At 61.8% G+C, this 26685-nt stretch overlaps 1 protein-coding gene across 1 annotated transcript; it reads right to left on the reverse strand.

The window, feature by feature from the left end:
• Positions 1 to 893: 893 nt before the first annotated feature.
• On the reverse strand, positions 894 to 26625 carry LOC133346354 (zinc finger protein 608-like). Its single transcript, XM_061557850.1, has 13 exons — positions 26506 to 26625; positions 22591 to 23014; positions 13015 to 13102; positions 12602 to 12715; positions 10117 to 11208; positions 8278 to 10075; positions 7152 to 7805; positions 6256 to 6461; positions 5633 to 5961; positions 4272 to 4588; positions 3165 to 3366; positions 2780 to 2842; positions 894 to 2586 (listed from the first exon to the last, which is right to left on the reverse strand). The coding sequence occupies exons 1-12, from the start codon at positions 26623 to 26625 to the stop codon at positions 2787 to 2789; spliced, it is 5400 nt and encodes a 1799-aa protein (XP_061413834.1). The 3' UTR covers positions 894 to 2586; positions 2780 to 2786.
• Between the last annotated feature and the right edge of the window lie 60 nt (positions 26626 to 26685).

The raw sequence follows: 26685 nt of genomic DNA on the forward strand, positions 1-26685 counted from the left end.
ATCACCACCACCACCATCATCACCATCATCACCACCATCACCACAACCGCTTTCAACACCACTCACACCAGCATCGTCATCATTACCACCACCATCACCACCGCCACACTAACCCAGTGGTATCGATTTCACCGTTTTGTTGCAGAGGTTCACGGTCGAATCCAGCAGTTGCCCCGATTAATACTGCGCGTTATTAAACGTGTACAAAAAATGCAATGCGCTGTCTGCTTCAAAGAGGACGTCCAAGATCGCGTGCCGTAATTCGCGAGAATTTGGCAAATGATAAAAAATGGCACTGATCATCGCGCCCTACCGCGCAAACACCTGGCAGGACCCTCCTGAAACAGAGTGACGAGACTCGGCGAGGCTTTCCCGGGTAAACGAGCGGAGTGATCATCGTCGTCGGTATAACCGCGAGCGCATCGGCGTAACCGCGACGGCCGTCGCCACCACCACCACCGATGCCAATCGTCACACGACACTGTGGGCTAAACATCTGTCGTGAAATATTCAGTCTTATATTTGAGGAATAAACACGGAACAAACTACGTGTGTACCCCGTATTGCAGAGGAAGACGTACAGCTGACCTGCTGATGACGTTCGTCAAAAACAAAAACGCCATAAAACGAGGAAGAAAAATCGACCGGAAATTGCAAAACGGAATTTGCGCGCGAGGACATCGCCTGGCGCACAGAGAATGAAACATGTTCCGGTTGCACTTCAAGGCGTGCGCATGTTTAATAACCTGCGTCGTCATCGAAGCGTTACGTTTTTCCGACGGCCACGTAATTCGTTTCTCTTCCCCCGCCTCCCGCCACACCGAACGTCTAAATAAGCAAAGCGAGAGTTTTGGGACCGCAGCTTCACTCACGGACGTGCCTCACGAGCCGTACAAAAGTCACATTTTTTATTATTTTGTTTCCTAAATATACAAGGCAAGTCGTATAAAATCTTTCAACACGTATTATTTTACAAAGAAAGGAATGGCGTAGGCACACTGACATTTTACAAACGCAAACACAGGTGGCCCGGTGCCTGGTGGGGATGGGCGCGTGTGTGTGTGGTGGTTTCGAACGGTGGTGGTAGTGGCTGGAGGCGGTTGTGCGTGTGTGCGTGTGTGTGCGTGCGTGTGTGGCGGTGCGTCAGGTGACGGCATGAATTAGGGAGGTCTGGCAGGAGGGGAGTGACGAATCTTAGGAGGGGGGGGGAATCTGAATCTTGATGCCAGATAATGGCTTCAAATTATTTTTGGGTGGGGGGGGGGCTTGGGGGGTAGCGGGTAGATTTTGGGGGGTGGGGTGATCGGTAAGGCGAAGGTTTGAGGAGCGAGCGGCTGCCTCCGGGCGTGGGAACGAGGCGACGTGGGGCTCGTGTCCCACACCGTCCATTATAAACAACAACAACGACGACGACGACGACAACGGTGGGCCGGGAGATTTGTAGCTCGGGAGTTCGGAGGTGGACAACGGCAGGAGGAGGAGTCGACCGGCGACGTCGCCACGCGACCGCCGCGGCGCCTCCGCTCGCCCCCTCACCCACAAACCCCCCCTCCCCCCCGCTCCTATGTTCGGCGACGTCTTCGCCCCCAGTGAGTGTTCCGTCGCCGGATTCTCATCGCTGTCACAGTCGTCGAGTTTAAGTTCTTTTAGCGTTTTCGCTTTCAACGAAAGTCAGTAAAATACATTTCGCCGAGTACATCGATTAAAAACGCCGCTCGCGAGCAACTGCAGTCCCGCTGGCGGCGGCGGCGCTCCCAACCCGCTGTGCGGAGGAGCCGGAGTCGCTATGTACAGCCGGCCGGCACGCCGGCGGAGGACGCTGGGGGAGGGGGGGGGGGGTTTCTGGGCCGCGGCGCTTGGGGTGGGGGCCGAGGAGGAGGTTGTCCTCGCACGCGGGGGTGCACGGTGCCCGGCAGCAGGTGCGGTTGGGTCACCGCGGTCGAGCAGGGCGCGCCGATCGCGCGCTTGGCTGGACCGGGTGGCGGACGCAGGGAGGTGGGGGGCGAAGGAGGCTTTGCAGAGGGGGTGGGGGGGTGTGGGGGGAGCCGCCGGCAGGGCGTCCGCGGTGCTAACCGCACGAGTGTCGTGGCAGGCGCCGCACTGCACAGATTCCACAGCGACATTCCACCTTCACGTTGCCGTGTTCAGCGTCAGCGCGGGGACGTTCCACCGCCACCCCTCCCCACCCCCGCCGGCCACCTCCCCCACAACCTCCAATTCCTTCCTCCGAGCGGCCGAATGGATTGTACTCAGAGCGGCGGCGCGCCTCACGCGTCTCAGCAACGTGAAGACGCGGCCGCGTGCGCGCGTCGTATTGCCGCCGATGCCGTTGACGCTGGAGTTGTTGTTGTTGTTGTTGTTGAAGCTGTCGTTGTTTGCTGTTGCTTTTGCTCCGGGCGATGGGTTTCACGTTCCCACTTGATCTGCCGCTAGGGCGGCCGCAGCGCGCGGTGCCGGCGCCGCTCCGGGTGCCGTCGGGGCGGGTCGCGCGCCAGCGGCAGCCGAGCGCGGCGGAGCGTCCCGGGAACCGTGAAGTCGCGAGTCTGTCGGTGCTGCCCATACCCTCCGCGTGCGTTCCACGCCGGCCTTTAAAAATAAAAAATTAAGTTAAAATAATTGTAACCAACAACTCCGACATGAGGACGCGTAAAATGAAAAAATATTACGAACAAAACCGCAAACGAAATCTGAGCCGGCCCGGATTCGAGCTGACTGTGGTTTTCTGAATGGTGGCGATGGTGGCGATGGTGGCGATGGTGGCGATGGTGGCGGCATTTACCGTCACCTCAAGACGGCGGGAACACGGCGGACGCTGAGGCTTGCGCCGTGGCGGTGGGAAGTCCTGAACCAAACGCACGCACACACACAAGCGCATGTACATACACGTATAAAGACAAAGATCCCCCGTATAGCCTTAACAGACTGTTGAGGCAAGTGCTGTTAGCGAGCACCTATGTAGGCCGGCACGGCACACGAGGGGGTGGGTGGTCAGCACCACGCCCGGCCGCCTTTGTCTCTCCAGTGGCGATGTTTACACACCGCACCAGGTACTCATTTGAGGCTGAGTCGACCTCGGGGAGGCCCACTACCCATTCAGATAATCGTGTCGGCCGTGAGCGGGAATCGAACTCTGGGGAAGGGGGGGAGGAGATGCGGCTCCGTACCGGTGTAGCGGTCGTACTGCGCCGACAGCAGCTGGTACCCCATGCCCACGTGGGCGTGGTGGTGCGTGTGCACGTGCCGCTGCGATGGCGGCGGCGACGCTGCGCACCGCTCCGCCTCCTTGTCCCTCTCGCCGGCGCCGCCGGCGCCGCCGCTGGAACCGCCGCCGCCCTTGTCCGCGTCGTGCACGCACTTGTCGCTCATCTGCCGGCGAGCGGGAGAGAACGATCGGCGCAACGATCGGCGGTGGCCGAGCGCACGGCTCTCGTTGCTCGCGGGAACGCGATCTAACCGGAGTAGGTGGCGGCGCCCGCCTGGCAGTCCCGGGGAGAGGTACACTGGACGTGGTGGGCCGTGCGCAGGAGTTTCGGATTGCCGGTGGATTGGAGCAGGTACGCGACTAGCGCGCTCGTCGTGTGGGCGCTCGTCGCGTGTCTTTGCGTGTGCCCACCTGCGTGCGCGTGCGTTTGCGCGTCAATGTGCGCGCGCACGGGTGTGTGCGTGCACGCGTGCGACGCGGCCGCTCCGGCGAGCCAGAGCAAGGCCAGGCGGAACTCCATCCATCACTCAATTAGCCGCGCCGGCACGTGCGGCTAATTTTGCCAAATCACAATTGAGCAAAAAAAAGAGAAAAACGTCCCCCAGGGCAGACGCGCGGTCGACGCCGTCCGTCATTCATCGCCGCCGTCTCCGAGGCCGCGTCAACGCCGCAATCGCGCGTCTGCCCGTCCGTCCTTCTGTCCATCTGTCCTCCCTTCTGTCCGTCCATCCGCGTGGTCCACTCATCCATCTGTCCAATCAGTCAGTCCATCTGCGCGTCAGCCCGTCCGTTTGTCAGTTCATCCATCCCAATGTTACGTTCTGTCTGTCTGTCCGCTGTTCCGTTTGCCTACCTGTCCGCCTGCCTGTCCAATGGTCTGTCCATCGATCATTTGTGCGTCCATCTGCATTCATCAGTCTATCCGATTATTCGTGGTTCCTTTCGTCCGTCCACCCATCCGCCCACCCGCCCGCCCGCCCGCCTCTCCGTCTACCCATCTGTCCCGCACCCTCTCGCCTTTCTCCGCCCGTGCGCCCGTCGGTCCGTGCGTGTGTCCGCGCCTGCTCACCACGCGAGGGCTGAGCGACGGCGAGCGGTTGCGGTAGTGCTTGGCGTGATGCTGCAGCAGCTCCAGCGCCTTCGTCTCCCCGCCAGGCACCGCGACGCCGACGCCGCCGACGCCGCCGGCGCCGCCCCCGCCGCCGGTGGCGGGCCTGCCCAGCCCGACCGGCGAGCCGCTGGGGCTGAGCGACGACGTCACCTTGTCGGGGTCCTCCCGCGAAATCCCGCCGCCGCCCCCACCGGCCGCGGCCGCGGCCGCCACGGCGGCGCTCGCCGTGAGCTTCCCGTAGCCCTGGTAGGGGAACCCCGGGGGGTAGTAGGCGCCTGCAGGGAGCGGGGCGGGAGGAGACGAGGCGAAGGGGAGAGCAGCAGAGGGATTGGTAACGAGGCGGGCGCAGGGGGCCGCGGGCGGGGACGGTCGTTGCGAGCTGGAGGCGGGCGACGGGCGCCTTTGATTTAAAAAAACGCGCCGTACAAATAAATAATGATAGGAACTGAAATAAACCATCCCACGCTTTAATTAACGTGGCAGAAAGGCACGCGTGCGGGGGCAGAGAGCGTCTCGGAAGCACCCTCTCCCTCCCTCCCTCTCCCTCCCTCTCCCTCCCTCCCTCCTTCTCCCTCTCGTCGGTGGGAACGCAACGCCGGCGGCGGCGCCGCCCGGGTCACCGCGACCACGATTATCGGTGGCAGTAGCAGAACGCTCGTGGGGGTTGAGCACTGCGGTGCCGCTGGCGCCGGGAGCCTCAACTATGCGCAGAGGAGCCGGCGAGGCCGCAGCGACTGCCGGCACCGTCGGGAGCGCTGCGTCGACCGCGTGAGCGCCGAACAACGCGCGGCGCAACACATCTGAGAGCATTCTAATAATTGATTCTGTATATTAGCAATAATTTTTTTTAAAGCAATTGCGATGCGCACGTGCGCGGGCCTCTCCTAAGTAGGCTCGGCCTTAAATGCGTACCTTGTGTGAAAGGTGGTGGGGACATCGCCATTGGGGAGACAAAGGCGGCCAGGAGTGCTGCTGGCCACCCACCCCCTCGTGTGCCGTGCCAGCCTTCATAGGTGCTACTCGCTAAGGGCGCTCGCCCCTACAGTCTGTTGCTGCCGTACGGGGGATCTTTGTGTGTGATCTTCCGCCTGGGTTCAATCGCAGGCTTCCATCTTCTAACCCCGATGTCACAGAGCCAACTCCGTCCCCTCCACCGACGCGATTCAATTAGAACCCCCACCCCACCCCCCTCCACCCCACCCCACCCCACCCCCCTCCACCCCACCCCCACCCCCCTCCACCCCACCCCCCCCTCCACCCCACCCCCCGACGTAAAACCCCCGGGCGACCGCGGCCGACGCGCCGGCCTCGACGCTCACCCTGGAAGCCGTGCAGCAGCATGGGCGTGGCGGAGAGGCCCCGGTAGGCCGGGTGTCCCGCGTCGTACACCTGCGCGTAGCCGTACGGCGACACATACTGCAGGTACGCCGCGTGCTGCGCCGCCGCCGCCGCTGCCGCCACCGCCGCCGCCTCGGAGCCCACGAGGACGCTGGGGCGGCCGTCGGCGGCCCTGGCCGGTGGCGGCTCCCGCCCGTCGCGGCCGTCGCGGCTCGTGCGGCCGTCGCGCCCGCCCGCCGCCGGCCCCGCCGCCGGCGTGGAGCGAGGATTGTCGGACGGGGTTGGGCATGAACCGGGCCTCCTCACCTCCCTGGAAGGGGCGGGGGGGAGGGGTGGTGGGGGAGAAGGGGGGGACGCGTCCCGTCCGTGCGTCAGTCGGGGAGGCGGTCGCTCGTCGTTCGCCCCCGGGAGCGCGACGCTTCGCCCGACGCGCCGACAGAAACCGCGCGGCGGTTCCCTTGCCTCGCTCGCGGCTCTCCGCTCGTCCCGAGCGCTGCGCTCTCCTTCGCCGCCGCGCCCGCACGAGTCGCTCTCGAGCGCGACCGCCACGCTCCCCCGCGGCCGTCTGCGCTCACGCGCGACCCCTCCGCTCCGCTCCACCGACCTGCCGACGTCGTCGCGGGCGGCGTTGATGACGGTGGCGCAGGGCGGCTTGGCGGGGCTGCCCTCTCGCCGGGGCGGCTGGCCGGGCGGTCCCGGGTCGCGGTCGCGCCGGTCCTCGCGCTCCTCGTGCTGCCGCGGGCCGTACGGGAACGACGACGCCGACGGCGCCGCGGACGCCGGCGCCCACGCCTTGCCCGCCGCACCGATCTGCTTGGCAACGCGCGCAGGACCGCGATTGGAACACATTGCCCCGGTCGTACGGGCCCCGTACTCTAGCCTGCGTCAATCCAGTGCCGTCAGAGCGCAATTCACCACACTCTGGGTCGGTGAAGGGTGAGTGCAGGGTCAGCTCAGATGTCACTCGCCACCGGTGCTGGCTACGGCAGAGTCGCCGAGTTAGTAGCGCCGCGTGCTAACGGCCGCACCACCGCTCGTCTCACGCTCACAACACCGAGACAGATACTCGCGTACACTCACACGCGCACAACAACAACAGGCGCTTGTGCCAGACTAGGTGCACTTCGAGGCCACGTGAAATGTCAAATGCTCATTGTCAGGGGGTCAGAGCAAAGGTGCACTCTGCTAGCCGCCCGAGTACGGCTCGTTGGTGAGCATCACTCCTGCACCTTACCCACGCCACGCACACACCAACTCACACACCAACTCACACACACACTCACACACACCAACTCACACACACAATCACACACACACACACACACCAACTCACACACACAATCACACACACACAATCACACACAGACACACACCAACTCACACACACAATCACACATACACCAACTCACACACACAATCACACACACAATCACACACACACCAACTCACACACACAATCACACACACCAACTCACACACACAATCACACACACCCAATACCTGCTTGTGGTGCTCCATTCCACCGTGCTTCCCGCTGTCCGCTCCGGGTTTAACCTCCTTGCGAGCACCGTCAACCGGCCTGCCTTGAAACTCCTCGTTGTGAAAGTCCATCTGCTGCTGATGCTGCTGCTGATGCTGCTGCTGCTGCAGCTGCTGTTGCTGCTGCTGGCTTTGCTGCTGATGTTGTTGATGATGATGCTGATGCTGACTATGCTGCTGATGCAACTGCTGCTGCTGATGCAGGTGCTGCTGTATCTGCTGCTGCTGAAGCTGCTGCTGATGCTGCTGCTGATGCTGCTGCTGCTGCATGGATGCAGCTGTGTCCAGCACTCTGCTCGGCACTCCGGACTGCACCATCTTCCCCATGTCCCGCTCCCCATCCTTGTCCTTCAGTTTCAAGTTCCCGGCACAACCACCGCCGCCGCCGCCGCCGGGGCCAGGGCTGGGGGTGGGCGAGCGGCTGTGCATCGTGGGGGTCGGCGTGCGGCCCACGGCAGCCGAGGGGACGGGCGGCTGGGACGGCGCCCGGGAGACGGTGGCCGAGGCGGGGGCCTTGTGGCGAGCGGATAGGCCCGGGTCGCGGTCTCCGTCCAGGCCGCCGCCGCCACCGGCCTCCAGCCTCCTCTCCCGCTCCAGCTCGCCGGGGCTCAGTTGCTGCAGGGGTGGGGTCCGCGTCGTCGCGTGGCCGGCAGGGAGGGGGTGGGGGGAGGGGTGGTGGTGGCGGTGACGAGGTCAGGGCTAGCGGCAAGGTGGTTTGACAGCATCATCCACTCGCTGCACTTGAGACACCCGTTAAGTCACGTTCCATGACCTGGATTTCAAGCTAGCGCCGACCTAAGTCGCTCGACGATTCCTTTACTCGCCCGGTAAAACACCCCTCACCTGACCAACAGAGACCCCCCCCCACCTGACCAGCAGAGACCCCCTCACCTGGGCAGCAGAGACCCCCTCACCTGGGCAACAGACACCCCCCTCACCTGACTCACAGAGACCCCCTCACCTGACCAACAGAGCCCCCCCCTTCACCTGGCCAGCAGAGACCTCCTCACCTGGCCAACAGAGACCCCCCTCACCTTGCCAACAGTGACCCCCCTCACCTGGCCAACAGTGACCCCCCCCCCCTCACCTGGTAGGTGATGCCCCTTTCGGATGCCGCGGCAGCGGCGGCCGCGGCCGCCAGCCGGTGCTGCTCCTGGTAGAATCGTTCGTAGTGGCGGTAGTTGGCGGAGTTGCCCAGCAGCTGCTGGTAGCCCTGCTCCACGTAGCCCAGGCCCGGGATGTAGGCGTAGTGCCCGTAGTACAGCGCCTGCGACGACCGCTGCTGCTGTTGCTGCTGCTGAATCACCGACTGCTGTTGCTGCTGCTGCTGCAAGTGCTGTTGGTGCTGCTGCTGCAAATGCTGCTGCTGCAAGTGGTGCTGCAGCTGCTGCTGCTGTTGCTGCTGCTGCTGCTGCAGGTGCTGGTGGTGAAGGTGCTGCTGCAGGTGCTGCTGCAGCTGCTGGTGCTGGTGGTGGCAGAACGTGAGGTCCGGCGCGCGTTTAGTCGCCTTCGCCTCCGCCGCGCTCTTCAGCGTCTCTTCCTCCTCGGGCTCCAGCTTCACCCGCACGGGGTGCGGACCCGCGACGACCTTGGGGTCCGGCGCTGCCGCCGGCGCCGTTCCTCCGCCGTTGCCGCCGTTGCCGCCCCCGGCCTTGCCGTAGCCGCCGCCGTCGCCGTAGAGCTGCCCGTACGTCGGGGCGGCGTCCGCGTCCTTCTTCAGCTGGGGCGGCGGGCGGTCGCGCGTCTCGGCGCCGCCGCCGCCCACCGTCTGCTCGCACGGCTGCCCCGCGATGGCGGCGGCGGCGGCAGCGGCGCCAGCGGGGCAGCCGGCGGAGGGTCCCGGAGGCGGCGGCGCCGTCCCCCGGACCCGACCGCCGTCCCCGGCGCCGCCGTCCGAGCCCACGTCCGAGATGTCCGAGTAGGCGGCGGGGCTGGCGGTGGTGGGTGCCGACTGCCTGTCCGCGTCCGCCTTCACCATCACCGGCGGTAGCGGCGGCGCGCACCGGTGCTCGCCGGGGCAACGCTGGGCGGCGGCAGGCGAGTCTTGCCCGGGGCCGGCCCCTCGGCCGTTCGCCGGTGACGCGATCGTGCCGACGAGGCCGATGCCGGCCTGGCGGCTGTTGCTGCTGCTGCTGCTGGGGATGAGGCTGCTGGTGCCGGTTGCTGCGGGGCGACACGGCCGTCTTGACGGGCGCGCCGGCGCAGCAAGCGATGGCGCCGATCGACGGGCTGGGCGCGTTGTCCGAGAAACTGTACACCTTGGCTGCCTCGGCCTTGATGCTCGCGAGTCCGGTTGACCTCGTGGGCCTCGCCCAGGCCGTTCACGAGGCCCTCCACCTTGGCCAGGTACTCTCCAGGGCACGCGGGGCCCGACGGGCCGGCTTCCCCGAGGGTTGGCGCCGGCCCCGCCGCCGCTGTCGCCGCCGCCGGCGCCAGCGGCGACGGCGTTCCCGCGGCCGCGACCGCGGTGGCCGCCACCGCCGCGTCCGACGTCTTGGGGCCTTCCGGCTCCTTGTCCCTGTCCTTCTTCTTCTTGTCTTTCTTCTTCTTGTCCTTGGACGACGAAGACGATGACGGCGCCGGCTGCTGCCCGAGCACGTCGAGGGGCTTGGGCTGGATGGGTTTGAGCGGGGGCCCCGCCGCGGGCGGCAGCGACGCGGGCGACAGGGAGGGCGGGAGCCCCGCCGGGCCGCCGCCCACGGGCGACTCGGGCGCCGTCGCGGGCAGCGGGGCGGCCGCCGCCGCGGACAGCGGCACGAGCTGGGGCGGCGGCAGCGCCGGCGCGATCGTCCGGACCGCCTTGGGCTTCGGCGAGGATTTGTCGTTCCGGCCGCCGCCTCCGCCGCCGCCGCCCTGCTTCTTGCCCCTGTCCCCCGGCTCGGCGGCTTTAACGGCGGCGCAGTTGGGCCGCCCCTCCATCTCCAGCTTGGGCATCTCGTGGCTCGTGTCGCCATCCGGCGACGCCTCCAGCGCCGCCGCGATGTTCGCGATCGCCGGGATCTCGTCGTTCTCCTCCGGCTCCTCCTTCCGCCTCGCGGACGCCTTGCCGTGGCCCGCCCGGCCCACCGGCGTCGCGGGGCCCTCCGGGCGGCCTCGCGACGCTTCCCTGCCACCTCCGCCCTTGGACGGAGACGAAGTCGGAGCGGCCCCCTTGGAAGCGGCGCCCGGGGGCCGCTCCTCGCCGTCCGACGCCTTCTCCTCGCTGTCGGCCTCGTCCTCGGCCCGGCTCTCGGGGTCGGAATGCGCGTGCGTCTGGTGGTAGCGCAGGCCGTTGGCGTTGCGGTAGCGCTTGTTGCATCTGGGGTGGGGGCAGTCGAGGAGGGCGGGGGACTGCGGCGGCCCCAGCGGGGTGCCGGGGCCCGCACCCTGCGGCGACGTCACCGGGGTGCCGCCCCCGGCCGCTTGTGACGCCGCCCCCCCAAAGCCGCCGCTGCCGCCAACGCCCGCTCCACCCTGAGCCGAGTTGGACCGCGACCGCTTGGCGCCGTTGCGGCCGTCCTCGGCGCCAGTCGACAGCTCCAGCTCGTTGGGCGGCTTCGCCTTCCTCTTGTTGCTGCCGCCGCCAGCGCCGGCACCGCCGGTGCCCGTCATCAGGCCGGCCTTGACGTCCTCGCCGGCGCTCTGGGGCGGCGTCCTGCGCCCGTTGGCCGTGCCGTTGACGGTCGCCTTGCGCCGGCTGCCGCTCGATCCGCCCGCACCTCCGTTGGAGCCTCCGCCGTTGCCCCCGGCGCCGCTGCCCCCGGCGCCGTTTCCCCCGCCGGCGCCGTTGCCGCCGTTGCCGCCGGCGCCTCCGTTTCCTCCGGCGCCGCCCCCCGCGCCCCCGTTCCCTCCCCCGCCGCCCCCTCCGCCGGCGCCGGTGCCACCTTTGCCCTTGCCGCCATTGGCGGCGCCGCTCCGGCAGGCGCCGTCCGCGGCGACGGCGCTCTCGTTCACCGGCGTGCTGGAGACGGAGCGGCCGCGCTTGGAGCGGCTGCGGTTGACGCGCACGTCCAGGTCGCTCGTGGGCGACTCGCAGAACCTGGGGCCCGGACGCGGGGAGAGCGACGGGTCAGTCGGCGTGTTTCGGTCGATCGTACGCGGTCGCCCGCTGTCTAACTTGGTGCCTTGTGCTTCATTTAACCGGGTGGCGGTCCCATTGGCAGTTTAACATGACGTGAGCTTTCGCGACCGATATTCGTCACATTTCTGGCAAAATCGCCTGATGAAGCTGTATGTCATTACCAGCAAAACGTGACAGTACTCAAAGGTAAATGTTGTGGGTTTATCCTTCAACACGCCGGTGTGCTGAAGTAGTAACTAGTTGGCATATTTTGTTTACGACACAAACGTTACTAATTGGCTGTGTCGGGTGGCGGTGGTTAAGGACATATTTATTATGGACAGTAGCGTTGTTAACTCTGCTTGTGCACCCACTGCCATCGCAGCAGCAGCAGCAGCAGAGCCATTACATTTTGCAAGAGAGGCCTGTGAGGTTCAGTTCTATACATATAGTTATTTCTGAGCAGGAAAAGTGTTCGTCAGTGTGTGTGTGCGTGCGTGTGTATATTTTTATGTACCGGGTCAACATTGCAAAAGACGCTCATGTCGTCTCAACGTCGCCTTGCTGCGCGGAAAAATTCAAGTGAAAATGTTACAATCCCTGGCTCGAGAGCACGCCGCCATTGCTGCCAACGCGAACCGCGACCACCATCCCTGCAGAGCGTTACCGACGACGACGACGATGACTTTGCAAAACGCCTCGCGCGGTAACCAGCGCGCCGAGCGTCGCGAGCTAAATCATTAAACCCCCCCCACCCCCCCCCCCCACCGGGCCAAGTCTAATTCAACTCGCAGTTTCGGTGTCAATGCCCCCCGACGAGTTTAAAGTAACGTGGGGCACATTGCGATGTTTAAACGGCGAAATGAAAGACGGGCGGGCGGAGGAAGCCATGTCGCCACGCTCACGGATTGCGGCGCTTTCTGCCGATGCTTTTATTCCTCGTCGCTCCGCGCGCCGACGTCTTTAATGAGATCAAAGCTCGCTCCGGGTTTCTCGTCTTCGCCGTAAATTGCAGCTCCACATTCATCGTGCACTGTCAGCAGTAACCTTTGAAGCGGCCCCCGTTAATTCATTTTTTTTGGAGTTCCTTCAATTTTTTTTTTATCTTCCGCGCGCACGGTTTTTCGGCGACGGGAGCGGTGATGTGGGGGGTAAGAGGTGGGGGGGGGGGGCGATGATGGTGGTGGGGACGCTGGTGGCATTGTATCGACCGCGCGGGGGTTGGGGATGCGGGGAGGGGGAAGTCAGCGACGGCGTTGTCATCTCGCGCCCGCCGGCGTGATGTCTCCTACAGTGGAGCGCCATCGTTCGCAAGGGCCCCGATGCAAGCGATTCATGGGGTGGAGGCGGGCGTCACCCTCTGTCTAATTACCCCGTCCCCTGGGTAGCCTGGGCGTCGGTGCAGCTGCACAGCCTCGCGCCCTCGATGGCTCGGCCATTAATTTGACATCCCCCAACGCCGGAGCGGCCGAATCCGTCGTTCAGGCTGAGGAGCAAAAAGAAGGTTTTGTCCCCCCGGCAAACATTTGTTTTGGTAGCCGTGTCGGCGTTCGCTGGGACCCGTCTAAGGTCTAACGTGAGCGCAACGTCCCGTGGCCCGGAGGCGACGGCTGAACGTTCGGTGTCGAACAAGTCCAGTGGACGGCGACACCGGCGATCAATCGACAAGGCGGCCGCGCGGGCCCAGCTCGGCGACGGTTTCTTCCATCGCTCTGCAAACCCGTGTCGCCGTTTCACGCCTCGGTGCGGCCGCTCAAACCGTGGGTGCTGGGAGTGCGGCCTCACCGGGGCGGCGCCCAGTCGTGCCGCGTGCAGTCCAGCAGCGTCCCCACGTACGTCTTGTTCCTCCACGTCACGTTCACCACCAGGATGCCTGCGCAGCAACGGTGGGGCGGGCACACGCACACAAGCACACACACGCAAACACGCGCGCGCGTTCACACGTGCGCGCGTACGAGCGGTCGACTCGGCCCACCGTCGTCCCTCCGCGGTCGGTGGGAATAATTTCACAAACCTACAGAACTTCCCTGTGGGCCGTGGGATGCGGTGCAGAGACGGCTTTTTTCGGGGAGGCGGAGACCAATACTAGGCAGCCAATCCCAACGGTTATGTGTGGCGCAAAACGCGGCAACGTGGAGCCAGCCGGAGCACTCGTCAAGGAATCGCGTGTCGAGCCAGGTGAGGGAGCTGCGTGCTTGGCGCGGCTTCCTCCGTGGCAGAAGTGAAACAAAGGAGCGGTGCACACATCCCACATTGAATTTTCTTAAAAAAAAAAGAAAATCTCCCCCTACCTCCCACCCGTCATAACAACGGGGTGCACCACTTTGAGAACAACGCCGCTGCTGCTGCAAATTCCAGACGGTGGCAGGAAACTGGAGACAACAATAAAAAAAACGGTGACCCAAAGAAAACAACTCCCCCACCACCCCCCACCGACATCTCCCCGTGACAATCCCAGCCGCTTTGTGAACCAACACCTCAAAACACAAAGAGCGCCTCTCATAAAAACACACACGAGCGCTATTACAGAGGGATTTCTGCGCGGGTGGGGGGGGAGAATCCCTTTTGGATGATGAGAGACGGCACAGGCGAGAGAGAGCGTGAGAGAGAGTAAGGGAGAGCGAGCGAGTGAAACAGCAGCGAGAGAGGGAGTGCGAGAGAGAGAGATTAAGTACACGAGACGGAAAGATCCGGCGAAAGAATAAGAGAGCGAGCGAGCGAGTCAACTAAACAATTTTTTTTTATCAGGTACGGCGCCACTGAGCTGTGTAACTCTTTTCCAGAAGCGACCTGGCCATCAGAAATGAGAGGTCAACGAAGTGGCTCATCATCACGTGGAGATGTACAGCAGCGAACTGCTCTGAATCCGCATCGATTCTAAATGTGGAGGGGGAAAACCGGAGGGCCCGAGGAAAAATCCACTCCAAAAACAGACATCGTCAGGGTCGGAATCAAACCCACGATCTCCTGTAGTATACTAGGCGAACCTCTCGCCACCGTGGCGAAAGAGCGAGTGAGAAATTGTGCGGTGAGTGAATGAGAGAGAGAGCGCGAGTGAGTGAGTGGGAGAGCGGGCGAGCGAGCGGGCGCAAGGAGGCGTCGCGGCTGAATTTCTCGGCGGCGCAGCAATAACACGAGGAAATGGTTTCCCTGCCGTGACCTGCCCAGGTTCTGTTTGTTATTAATGCGTAATGAGTGCTTCTTGGCCGCCTGCCAGCGGGTCTACTACGGGCTGAGCGCCAGCCACCACATCACCTCCCCACCTCCCCCGTGCCTCTCCTCTCCAGTTCGCCGCCACCTCCATCACTGCTACCCGCTCACTCCCTCGCTCCCTCCCTCCCTCTCCCCCATCCACCACCTTGCAGGCCGCCGCCGCCGCCAATCTCGGCTCCCTCCACCCCCTCCACGCCCCCCCCCTCCCCCCGCTCGTCGTCGTCTCAAGGGGCGAGCGCCGCGGATGAGAGGAGGGCGACCCCGCACCCCCACTCCCCACCCCCGCCCCCACCCCCGCCCTGTGCGTTCCGGAGCGCGACCCCAACGCGCGTGGTGGATTCCTCCTCTCATCTAAGCTGCTGCGTCCAAATTCTCCCGTCGCTCATCACGGCTCGTGGCCTTACGAGCGGGCGGGCGAGCGAGCGCGAACAAACGCGCACACACGTGTCCGCGTGTCCGTGTGGGTGTAATGTGATGGGTCGCCTTCAAGTGCACCTAACCTGGCACAAGCGCCGTGGTGACTATCACTGTGAATGGCGGTTGTTGTTGTTGTTGTAATGGGGAGCGGTGGCGTAGCAGTTAGCGCACCGCGCTACGACCCCCGTGACCCGAGTTCAACAAATAAAAGTGGAGGATATTTGAACAAGTCCTGACCCTCTGCCTCGGTCAGCTCGGCATCAAATGAATATCTGTTGCGGTGTGTAAACATCACCAGTAGGGAGACAAAGGCCGAGCGTGGTGCGGGCCACCCACCCCCTCGTGTGCCACGTCGGCCTTCTTAGGTGCTCACGAACAGCACTTGCCCGAAAAGTCTGCGAAAGACTATGGGGGGGGGAATATTTGTCTTTGTAATGCTTTGTGCGCACAAGACAAAGATCTCACGCGTAGCCTCTTGGGGAAAGTGCTGTTAGCGAGCACCTATGAAGGCCGGCAGGGCACACGAGGGGGTGGGTGGCCAGCACCACGCCCGGCCGCCTTTGTCTCCCAAGTGGCGATGTTTACACACTGCACCAGGTACTCATTTGAGGATGAGTCGACCTGGGGGGGAAGGTCAGGACAGCTTTGAATAATCGTCACCGGTGTTAGCCGTTTGCGGGAATCAAACTCGGTTCGCCGGGTTCGTAGAGCAGCGTGCTAACCACTGCGCCACCGCTCCCCACAGGCGCGCACGCGTGCACACGCACGTGCGTGGAAACGAGCACTCTCGTGGGAGCAGAGAGGGAGGCATGGTTTCGATGGGCGGGTGGGCGAGCGAGCGAGCGGGCGAGAGGGTGAGCGGCATTGTCTGAGAGATGGGGCCACATCTGGAGAAGCGGTCGTTGGTAATTTTTTATTTTAATTTCACAACGGGGCGGAGCGCCGTGGTCGAGGGCTGCGGCAGCTGTGCAGCTCCGCTGTCCGACGCGGACAGCAGTGAAAGAAAACACGGCCGTTGTGAAACACAAACGCGTGCGCGCACGGTGACGCGCACGGTGGTACGTGTGCGAAAGAGACGGGCGGAGAAAAGATGACGGTCCTGGGCAGGACGCGCGTCACGAAATGGGGACGAGCGGTGGTCGACGGGCAAGACGAACGACGGCGTGGCGGAGGAAGGACGGAACGCCGCGGAGACGGAGCTACGAAGTCGGCTCGAGTGCAGGTGTCGGGTGGATTTGAATATCCGGGGATGGAGATGACGACGGCTTGGGGAGGCTTTCATCCAGCATTGCGTGGATTTTGTCCGATAATGATGATGTTGATGATGATTTGCACAAAGACGAAGTTCCCCCCTGTATAGCCTTCCCGGCTGTTTGGAGTAAGCAAGTGCTGTTAGCGAGCACCTATTTAGGACTGGCACGACCCACAAGAGGGTGGTTGGCTAGAACCGCATCTGGCTGCATTTGTCTCCCCGCTTATGCTCACACAATGCGCCAGGCAGGTGCTAGTTTGAGGCCGAGTTGACCTAAGGGTGGCCCAAGACAGGTTCAGATTTTATATTATCACTTGCCAATGGTGCTTTCCGTGGTGGGGAATCAAACTCCGGTTGCCCGGCTTGAAGCGCAGTGCGCTAACCGCTGCGCCACCGCCCCCCCCCCCCCCCCCCCACCCCACAAAAGAGCTGCGTAACGCACACAACAGCAACAGGCACGTGACGTCACGACAGCGCTTGCGCCAGGCTAGGTGCCCTTTGAGGCCGTCAAGCGAAGTGTCGAAGGCTCGCTGACGGCAGGAGGTTACGGGACAGACCCAAGTGCCGTGGGTTGACTGAGCGAGATGACTTGCCGGATGCACCACCTGCGCTCCCTACCGTGCCAACATAAACGCGCACAGTGCGCTCACGCTGTCGGCACTGACGGAGAGTGGAGATCTATCTCCACCACCGCCGCTGCACCGGCACACAAAACCGGGCAGACGCGCGAGCCTGTCGGAACGCCCGACGCAAACCCACGCATCGCTCCGGCGATCCGCGCCGCTGTTATTGCCGCTGATGACGACGATGATGGAGACGTTGGCGCGTCGCCACTGAATACCGGGCGACTTGGGGCACGAGTCCAACACGCGAGATTTTACTGAGCATCGCCGCTTGCTCCCCCTCGACCGGACCGCAGGCCCCATCGGCTGACGGACCGACTACATACGCCCAGAGTAGCCAACACAATAAGTAATTGGCCAGAAGTTTCAGGCAACAGCCCTTCTTCAGGACGAACATATCGAGCGTTATTTTTGTTACTTCCACCTGTGCGCAATTTCCGAAGCAGCAGCAGCAGCAGGAGGATACGTCATATAGTCGTACTCATTACACACACAAAGTGCTTGCCACGAATGAACCAAACAATACCTCGCTGATTTTGTCGAGGAGCATAAACCACCACGGTCAGTCCTCGCAGCAGCAGCGGCGGCGGCAGCGGCTTTTGGCTCAGCCGTCGAACAAAGATGGCGGTCACCGCATCGCGCGGCGCGTTCGGACGTGCTTCTGCGGCCGTCTGGAACGCTCCTCCTTCCGATTTTAGGAAGTCACTGGAGCTGTGCACTTATAAATCATCTCGATTGAAAACTCATTTCTGTAAAACTGCGTTTTGCGTTTATTTTGTTGTCCTTCCCCCGCACCTCCGATGAGCACGGTTGGCTACGTAGGGTGCGAAAGAAGTTCAACGTAGGTACGTACGACGTATACACAGCACGCCCCGAGTGGAAACGCCACTTCGGAGTTCTAACACGGATCCCACTGCGTCGTTAACGCGCCCGACACATCGTCTGGAACCGGGTAATGACTGCCAATCAGGGAGCAGAAAAGCATGAATACGTTCGGCAGATTGAACAAAAAGGAGCTGAAATGGCAAACTCGTCGAAGGGGGTGATGGGCTGACTTTCATTAATTCCGAAAATAAATAAACATTATAAATTCATTTGCACTCAAGACCCTGGGTGCATAATGCGCTGCATGAACACGCACGCACGCACGTTTCACATCCGTGTGTTAATTCGCGGCACGGGGTGTGCGTGTTCCTTATTGCCGAAACCACCGACCACCAGCCCCTGCTTCTATCAACCATCAATAATTATAAATCACTCAACACACACAGCAAACACACACACACCCAATCACACACACACACATAGCAAACACACATTCACCCAATCAATCACAAACACACGCACACTGATAACACGCACACACTCACGCCACGTACAAAGACAAAGATCCCCTGTATAACCTCAACAGACGTTTGGGGCAAGTGCTATTAGCGAGCCCATATGACATGTTCGCACAAACACACGCACGCGTAGACACACACACACACACTCGGCCCGCAGTGTTTCCTGCCACGCCACCACCACCACCACCACCTGGCCTGACAGCCCCGAAGGGCATTGAGCGAAGCGAGACAAATAAAAATAACATAAAAAAACACCTCGTTCCAGAGTCGAGGCGCGAGATAGCAAGAGACACAGGACGGTGGCCACCGTGGAGAGATGGAGCCAGGGAGAGGGATTCCGCACTGGGCCGTGGAGCTGCTGCCGTATCGACCCTCGTCAAACGGAGGAGGGTCGCACCCTCATCCTCCTCTTCGTCGTCGTCGTCGTCCCTGCTGGAGCTGGAAAAGCTCTCTCCCTCGCGTCGACGTCCGAGCTAGCGTTCCCATTGGCGCCACCTCGACCAGAACGACATTCAACACCACCACCACCGCCGCGACCGTCGCCACAATTAGCCTCGCCGACCGGCTATACTTCAGTGCCGTCGCCGTCGCCACCGTCAACACCACCCTCGTGACCACCGCCGCCACCCCCGCTGCCCTCCATCACCATCAGCACCTCCCCCCCCATCGCCACCACCCCTCCGCTCCCCCCGGGGGACGGAGACTCCACCAGCCCCCCCCCCCTCCCCCGCTTGATTCATTAGGTGGCGAGTGGAGTCCATTATTGCGCCGTTATTTATTTGTGCGAGATTAATCCGGCCGCGTCGCCCCGCCCCGCGCAGCGCATTACTCATCCCACGGGCGCGCTGCGCCACCGCCAGCACCGCGGTGGCTGGGAGATGTTGACTACCTCGCCCGGTATACTGGAGGTCGCGGGTTCGATCCCAACCCTGACGATGCCTGCTGCATATTTGTGATTTGCAGTATCTCCCCGTGGTCAGGCGTGGCTTTATCTCCGGGTCCTACTCCGGTTTTTCCCCTCCACATTTAGAATCAACATCACGTGTTTAGAGTATTTGGCTGCTGCCATATATTTCCACGTGATGATGATGATGATAAGCCACTTCATTTTGTGGTAGTCAGGTCACTTCTGAAATATAGCTATGTAGCTCAGTGGGACCTTACGTGGCAAAATAAAAAGTTGTAGTTTATGGTTTTAACACCACAGCACAATGAGGGGCGGGTCGTGCGCGGTGGGGTAAAGTGTGGGTACTCCGGCCTCTGCCCAGGACGTGTACTGGGCAGCGTGAAAGGGGAGGTTAAGGGGTTCCCGAGAGCTTTCTCTCTCTCTCTTTCTGCAGGGCTGCGCCTGTACAGAGCTGTGCAGACGTGTCAACCCATCTCCTGTTGCCACAATGTACACTCAATGAGAGGAATCGTTATCATCATCAGCCATGGCAAGTCTCCTGCTGGATGCAGGCCGACACATCTATCCGTATTTCAAATCCCGCAATACCAAAAGCACAACTGAATAAAATAGGATAGGCTAAGAGAAGGCCTTCATCCAGCAGTGGATTGACAAAGTTACGCATTGTCCAGAAGGGCTGGAGAATTGGAACAGTGGTTTGCAATGCGATGCAATAGCAATCCAGGGTGAGCCGAATTCAAATCCTGGCCGCGGCAAATCCTGGTCATCAGTGGCAAGTGACATCTGAACCGGTCCCGGACCTCCCCGCCTGACCAACCGGCAACTAACCAGCGTGGTAAAGTATGGTCGTACAACCCCGATGGCCAATGCAGACGAGGTGCATCCAACGGTTCAGGCTGAGTCGACCTACAGGCGGCCCAGGCTCGGTTCTGGTAATCGTCAACGATGTTGGTGGCGGTGGCCACAAGCGGGAATCGAACCCGGGTCTCTGCGTGGTTGGTTCGTAGCGCAGCGCTCACCGCTCACGGAGCTCACTGGCCCTGGCCGCAACCGCTCCGTGAACGTTTGTTAACGGCGAAGCTTTCGTTCGGGTGATTTTATTTTTTATTTTCCTGTGCGAGCGCTAACGCAATTTGCGCGTTGACGCGCGCCTAACAAAGCCGCGCAATTACCGCGCGGGGTGGGGGGCTGTGGGGGGCTGTGGGGGGGGGGCGGTTTCCAGCGCGCCTCCCGCAAATCTAATTGCGCCGTATCTCTCTACCGGCTGGATATTAAACCTCTCAGAAATCCATCTGCGCTCGGCGCGGTCAAAAAACAATATCTGCCTTACGACAAAAAAAAATCATTTCATATTTATTATGCATTCGTTTCTTTCATTATTATTATTTTAATTCCGCCTTCCGCCTTCCTCTATTTATCCTCTCCACGGACCTAATGACCTCGGCAAATCGCTCCGTAATTGACGGACTGCGCCTACCCCGGCATTATCCCCCCCCCCCCCCCGGTCCCATTGGGGCCCCCCGATCTCTGCCTCTCTTGCCGCGGACACGGTCCCATGGGGGGGGGGGGTGGTGGGGGGGGAGCGCCGTGTTTACGATCCGCGCGATTTCCCGCACCGCCGACTACCCGGCCCGGCGTCCGTAACCGCCGCGCTCTCTTCCCTCGTCGTGACGGCGACGCTCTCCAATAATTTCCTCTCCTTTTTCCTCTCCCTCCGAAACTCCCTTCTCACTTCCTGCCCCTTATCACCCCGTCGCTCGGCACTGCCACCGTTCCCCCCGGCGGTCGGCGACCGACCGCCGTTCGCGCGGCAAAAGCTACAGCCGTCAAGGATTCTGTTCCTCTGTGTGGTCGACAAAGAACGTCGCGGCTATCGTTGTCAGCGAGCACCGACCAAGAGCTGCATGCGCCGCACGTGGGGGTGGTGTGGCCAGAGCCACGCCTGCTTGGCTTTGTCTCCCCAGCGATGGTGAAAGACACCGCACCGTCTACTCACTCCGAGGCCACTCGCCGACTCGTGTCGGCCGTGGCCGGGAACCAAACTCAGTCACCGGGTTCATAATGCAGCGCGCTAACCGCGATGCCGCTGCTCCCCACAACACACAACGCGCGTGCAAATGAACAGAGACAAAGACATCCACACACACCCATTCACACGGATACGCCCGCTCACGCGCGCTCGCTCGCTCACGCACCGCTCAGCGTTTGAACGCCGCCCAGGGTTGTGTCGGCGGCGAGGATCGTGAAAATGAATCGATCGGCCGCTTGCCCCGCTCGCCGCGGCACTAATTCAGTCGATGCGTTATTAACGAGCGCGGTCGGTCGTTATCGAGGGGGCGACTCGCTCCGTCGTCGCGGTCCCTCCACCGCGCTCGCTCGTTCTGCTTGCAGGTGCGACGGTGTCACGCCCGCCTGCCCGCCCGCCTGCCTGCCCGCCCGCCTGCTCCCCCGCTCCCCTGCCCGCTCGCTCCCCCGCTGCCTTGCCCGCCCCCCCTGCCCGCCCGCCTGCCCGCCTGCTCCCCCGCTCCCCCGCCCGCCCGCTCGTGTGGGAAAGGAAGTCCAGTTCCAGTGGCTTCTCTGCTCGCGCGCTCGCACGCTCGCACGCGGCCCGCCCCGCAATGGCTCGGGGCCCGAGCCGCGCCCGCGATTTTAATTCCTGAAACGACTGCAACGCACATTCCCCGCACCTTGGCACGGGAGTTGTTATTCTTTCCTTGGCGGTCGCCAGCGAAAATAAAACAAAGCCGAGCGACGGATTCTCCGAATGCGCCGGGGTCGTACGTGTGGTAAATAAAGAATGTTACCCCCTACACCACCCCCCCCCTCAAGACCCCCTCCCCACAGAATCCCTCCCCTGCACCCCCACCCATCTCCCCACCAAGACCGATGGAGTGGACGAGGAGGAGGAGAAGCATGAGAGCAGAGAGGAGTGACAGCGAAGCATCAACAACAGATGGGTTACGATGGCAATCACCAGCCGGTGGTGGTGGAAGCGGTGAGCGGACCGAGTGGCCTCCGTAGCAGCGGGGCTGGACGGGAGAAAGCGGAGGAATAAGAGCCCCCCACCCTTTCCCCCCCCCACGACCCCTTCCACACCTCCCACAGAAAAGTCAGCAAAGACGAATCCAGTCAACTTTTCCACGGTGAGTTTTCGGTGGGAAATACGAGGCTGGAACATCGGCAAACCGCCGACCAAACACATCAGCAGCGGCTCGGCGCGGTGTGGAAAAACACACGGCAGTGGTGAGCGGCGCACCGCACGGCGGAACGCACCACCCCGGCCACCTGCATGCTCGGATTTCCCTCCCAACGAGCCCCACGGACCTCGAAACCCTCGCAGTCTTCTGCAACCCCCACCCCCCACAACCCACCCCCCACAACCCACCCCCCACAACCCACTCACTGTTCCATTTCGTGGCTCCTTCGCGCGTTGCTCTTCCTGCCACGCTGCCCTCCCCCCACCCCGCCCCCGCCCCCACCCCCACCCCTCCCCCACCACCCCACATCCTTCCCATCCTCCTACTCCGCACCCCCAACAACACTCTGGCTCGTTCACCCCCTTTCCCACCGCCGCCACCGCCGCGGCACGCAAGCGAAGCTCACCTCCGTGCGTCTCGTGCCACACGATGCCCTCGAGGCTCACGCTGGTGCCCGGCTCGCAGGGCCCGAGGCTCTCGGGCTCCGTCAGGGTCCCCGCCTCGCACGTGTTGACGCCGACGGAGCGGCGCCGGCCAGAGGCGGCCGCTGACGACGCCACCGCGGGCGCCGGCGAAACTCCCTGCAGCCCCGGCAGCCCCGACAGCCCCGGCGCTATCGTCGATCCGGCTGCTGCCCCCGCCGACGCCGGCGTCGCCGTGGCGGCGCCGGGATTCGCGGCGCCGCCGCCGGATCCGGACGTCGTAGCCGCCGAAACCTCGTCAGCGTCCTCGTCGGGTGCCTCGACTTTGACCTCCGACCCCCGCGCAGGGGTCAGCGTCGGGGTCGCCGCGGGGCATGGGGTCGCGGGGGGCGGCTTGCCCTGAGCCCCCTGCGCCGCCGAGAGCACCAGCGTCGTGGGTAATGAGGGCGACGAGGAGCACAGAGACGACGATGACGACGATGACGACGAGGACGACGAGGACGACGAGGATGACGACGACGACGAAGCGGTGGAGGCCGGGAGCCCGAGGTCAACCTGAGGAACAGGGGCCAGAGGAAGGTGTCAGCGATTTTAATCCAATCGATCACTCAAGCGATCAGTCAATCGTCTCTACCAGCACGCTGCAGGTCACAACACGCCCACCCACCCACCCACTCACCAACTCAATCACCCACTCACTCGCTCGCCACACGAGATAACAACGCTTCTCTTTCTGCTTCTTCCCACACACTGCTCCACTCTGGGATTCCCTGAAATCACCATCGCCGGCATCTCTCTTTCATAAGAACCGTTGCTCAATTCATGGGCCAGTGCTCAGAATCTTACGTAAAAAAAAAAAGTCAGGAAATCAATCAATCAAGCAATCACCAAATCAATGAAGTAATCAAATGATCAAACCCACTCAAATCATCTCGGATATCGACTGAGGCGGACACTTCAAGCGGCGCACCCATCTCAGCGAAATGTAAAACCGAGATATGCGACAGATTTAGCCGGCGTTTGACAAAATTAAATCCTCTGCCTCGCGTCCGTCCGTCCGTCCGTCGGTAGCGCTCACATCGCAACGCGGGCGTCTTCAGAGCGCCTGGCCGCCACAGTAAAACATATTGAACGAGGCCGTAGCTTCTTTTTCCTGCTTCGTCCTTTAATTTGTGTCCCCGCGTGGCCTCCGCTCCGAGCGAGAGGCTCCTTGAGTCGCCGCCCACCGAGTAGGAGAGGCAACGAAGGACTTTGGACCGCGATGGCCTTTTGCCCCGTGGCGTCCTAGCGGCGGCACGGCGAGCGTCGTCCGCGTCGCGCCTGCCATCCCGGTTACGTCGTCGGCCGAATCGTTCCGAGCGTTGCCGAGGATGCGCCTGCCCGGCAGCTGCGGGCCCACCACTACGAGGAATTTTTTTTTTACTTTTACTTACGGACTTGCTACTCATTACGACGTGAAAAACCGGAAGGAAGCGATCGACGATTGATTTTCCAGGGTTAGGCCATGGAACACTCTGGGCCAAATTTGTGTAGAAAGACCCTCCACCACCCGACCGACGCAGCCGAATGAGTGTAATCGTCACGTGGCGTGTAGTTGTTTTTTAAACGCGCCAATTATTACCGATTCAGTTCGCCGTTTAGTTGATAATACGCTGGAAAATCGGATATTACACACGGTCCTTCAGTCACCCCAACTCCCTCTCTCATTCAGCCAGGTCGCAGGGCAGCAAATAAAATGTGAACATTACCCAATGTTCAATTTGGATTTTTAATCACAAAGAGTTTTTTTGTTGTTGTAATTTATTTCACCAAGGGCTGTGGACCCTGGACAGGCAAGCCTAGGCCTGGACAGCCAAGGCAAGGCCTGAGCAGCCAAGACAAAGGCCGGCTGCTCGCCTCAATAAAACAATCGTCCAGACTTTAGATCGAGCCGCAAGCAGAGGTTACACGTACACGCGCGCACACACGCGCAGAATGGCGAAGGGCCTATTAAGGGTCAGATACGGCACGCGAGGGAGATGCAGGTCTTCTACCATGAAGATAAAGATCCACCGTGTAGTCATACCGACCGTTGGGGCAAGTGCTGTTAGCGAGAGCCTGTTAAGGCCCTTAAAAAGATGGGGTTGCTGTAGAAAGCACCACGCCCAGCCGCCTTCATCTCCCCAGTATCAAAGTCTACACACTGCACCAGGCACTCATTGCAGGCCGAGTTGAGCTCGACATCGGGGGGTCCCTAGGGTCAGTTCAGGTATCACTCGCAACTGATGTTAGCCATCACTGGGAATCACACCCAGGTGTCCAGCATTGCAGCGCAGTGCCCTAACCACCGCACCACTGGTCCGAAGGACAAGCACTTACACACGCGCACGTGAACACAACCACCACGCACTCGTGCACGCACACAAACGACTAATGCAGGCGATTTCACACACGGCTCCCTTGGCGCTCAGATAACTTAACGGCAGCCCCTTACACGGCTCCATTAAAAACCCACAGCTCCCGTTACAGCCGCCCTCCCTCCTCCTTCCGTTAGCCCCCCACCCACCCCCGCCGTCTCCACTGCTACCCTCCCCTCCGCGTGGCCGCGCTGCTTGCCGGCAGGGAGCTCTAGCTGCCGTCACGATAAGCCACCGCCAAACTTGAGCGCTCGCCAGATGGGGGCGGCGGGGGGTGGGCGAGGGGTGGGGGCGGCAGGGGGGAGGCAGCGTCAACAGCGGTGGCACACGCACACGCGCACACGTGCACGAGCACACGTGCACGCAAAAAAAAAGCCATGAAACAGAATTAAATAAGATCCAAGAGAGGGAAGAGGCCAGTTCGCCCCGTTTGAAGGCAACAGGGGATGGTCTTGAAGTGGCGCCGGCGGTGTGTCAAGACCGGCCTCTGTTCGTGAAGGACGCCACTGGGCAATTGGAGGCAGCCGCCCTCCAGCAACAACAGCGGAAGGAGCCCACAACAGCAGCAAGTTGGCACAGAAGGGAGCACAGGTGGTGCATTCGCCAGTCAGTCGACCCGTGGCAGCCGGGTCTGTCCTGTGACCTCCTGCCAGCAGCGAGCCCTTCCACACACCACGTGGCCTTTTGCTGATACGGCAAAGCGCCGTGCACTCTCTCGTGGCGCTCTACTAAAGGGGGGGGCGTCGTTCGCTTTGACGGAGTCCTGTTACGGCGACCGCCGTTAGATCCCATTGAGGTATCTGAGCTAAAGTGACCCGCGTTCGCTTTCACGGGTGTATTCATGAAAGCAAACGAGAGTTTGCTCCGGCAAGACACTGCTCAGTACTGAAGGTGAGGTTGGTGCTTCACGCCAGGATGACGCTTTAAAAAAGAAAAACCCATATCGTCTCAAAAGCTCTAAAGAATCAAAAGCCTTTCCAAAAACGGTATTCCACTGGAGGCAACCGGGTGGCCGGGTGGGCTTAAAGGTCAGAGCGCCGAGCCGGAACCTCCGAGATCTTGAGTTCGACTCTGGGTTTCAGCCGCCGCACGCGATTCAACTAGAAACTATTTTAGCATTTTACCACGTAAGTCTCACTGAGCTATGTAGCTCTTTTTCAGAAGTGACCTGGCTACAAATGATAGCTCAACGAAGTGGCTTATCACGTGGAAATATATAGCAGACAAATACTCTCAATGCGTGACGTTGATTCTAAATGTCGAGGGGAAAAACCGGAGGACCCCGAGAAAAATCCACGCAACCACGGGGAGAGAGAGACACCGCAAACTCCAAATATACAGCAGCAGGTGACAGGGTCGGGATCAAAAACCACGACCTCCTGTATACCAGGCGAGGTAGGCAACATCTCGCCACCAAGCTGGCGATCTCAGCCCGGCAGGGCAAAATCAAATCTCACGCTCGGCGCACAACGCGCCGTCGAGCTGCGCGCGTAACAACCAAACAACGCGCAAGCGAATCGTGCGCTTCTCCCACCGTCGCCTGCCGGCATCGCCGCCGCCGTCGTTACGCTGCGAGCGCTCCCGACCGGCCACGGCGCGGACAGAGCGCCATCCGGATAACATCACGGGGTTGTGGGTTGCCAAAAAGACGCACACACACAGACAGAAGACGTACTGTTCTAA

Source organism: Lethenteron reissneri, chromosome 24 (assembly GCF_015708825.2).
Source record: "Lethenteron reissneri isolate LAM-NWPU_2019-01 chromosome 24, ASM1570882v1, whole genome shotgun sequence".
Taxonomy (NCBI): Eukaryota; Metazoa; Chordata; class Hyperoartia; order Petromyzontiformes; family Petromyzontidae; genus Lethenteron; species Lethenteron reissneri.

What these genes read in the sequence shown, in the direction of transcription:
- LOC133346354 (XM_061557850.1), bottom strand. Translation starts at nt 26,625, where the DNA reads ATGTTATCCGGATGGCGCTCTGTCCGCGCCGTGGCCGGTCGGGAGCGC. An exon ending in GTGGCACGAGACGCACGGAG is followed by an intron (nt 13,103 to 22,590) that starts GTGAGCTTCGCT and finishes GTTGCTGCGCAG; the next exon opens with GCATCCTGGTGGTGAACGTG. An exon ending in AAAGGGGCATCACCTACCAG is followed by an intron (nt 7,806 to 8,277) that starts GTGAGGGGGGGG and finishes CCACCCCTGCAG; the next exon opens with CAACTGAGCCCCGGCGAGCT.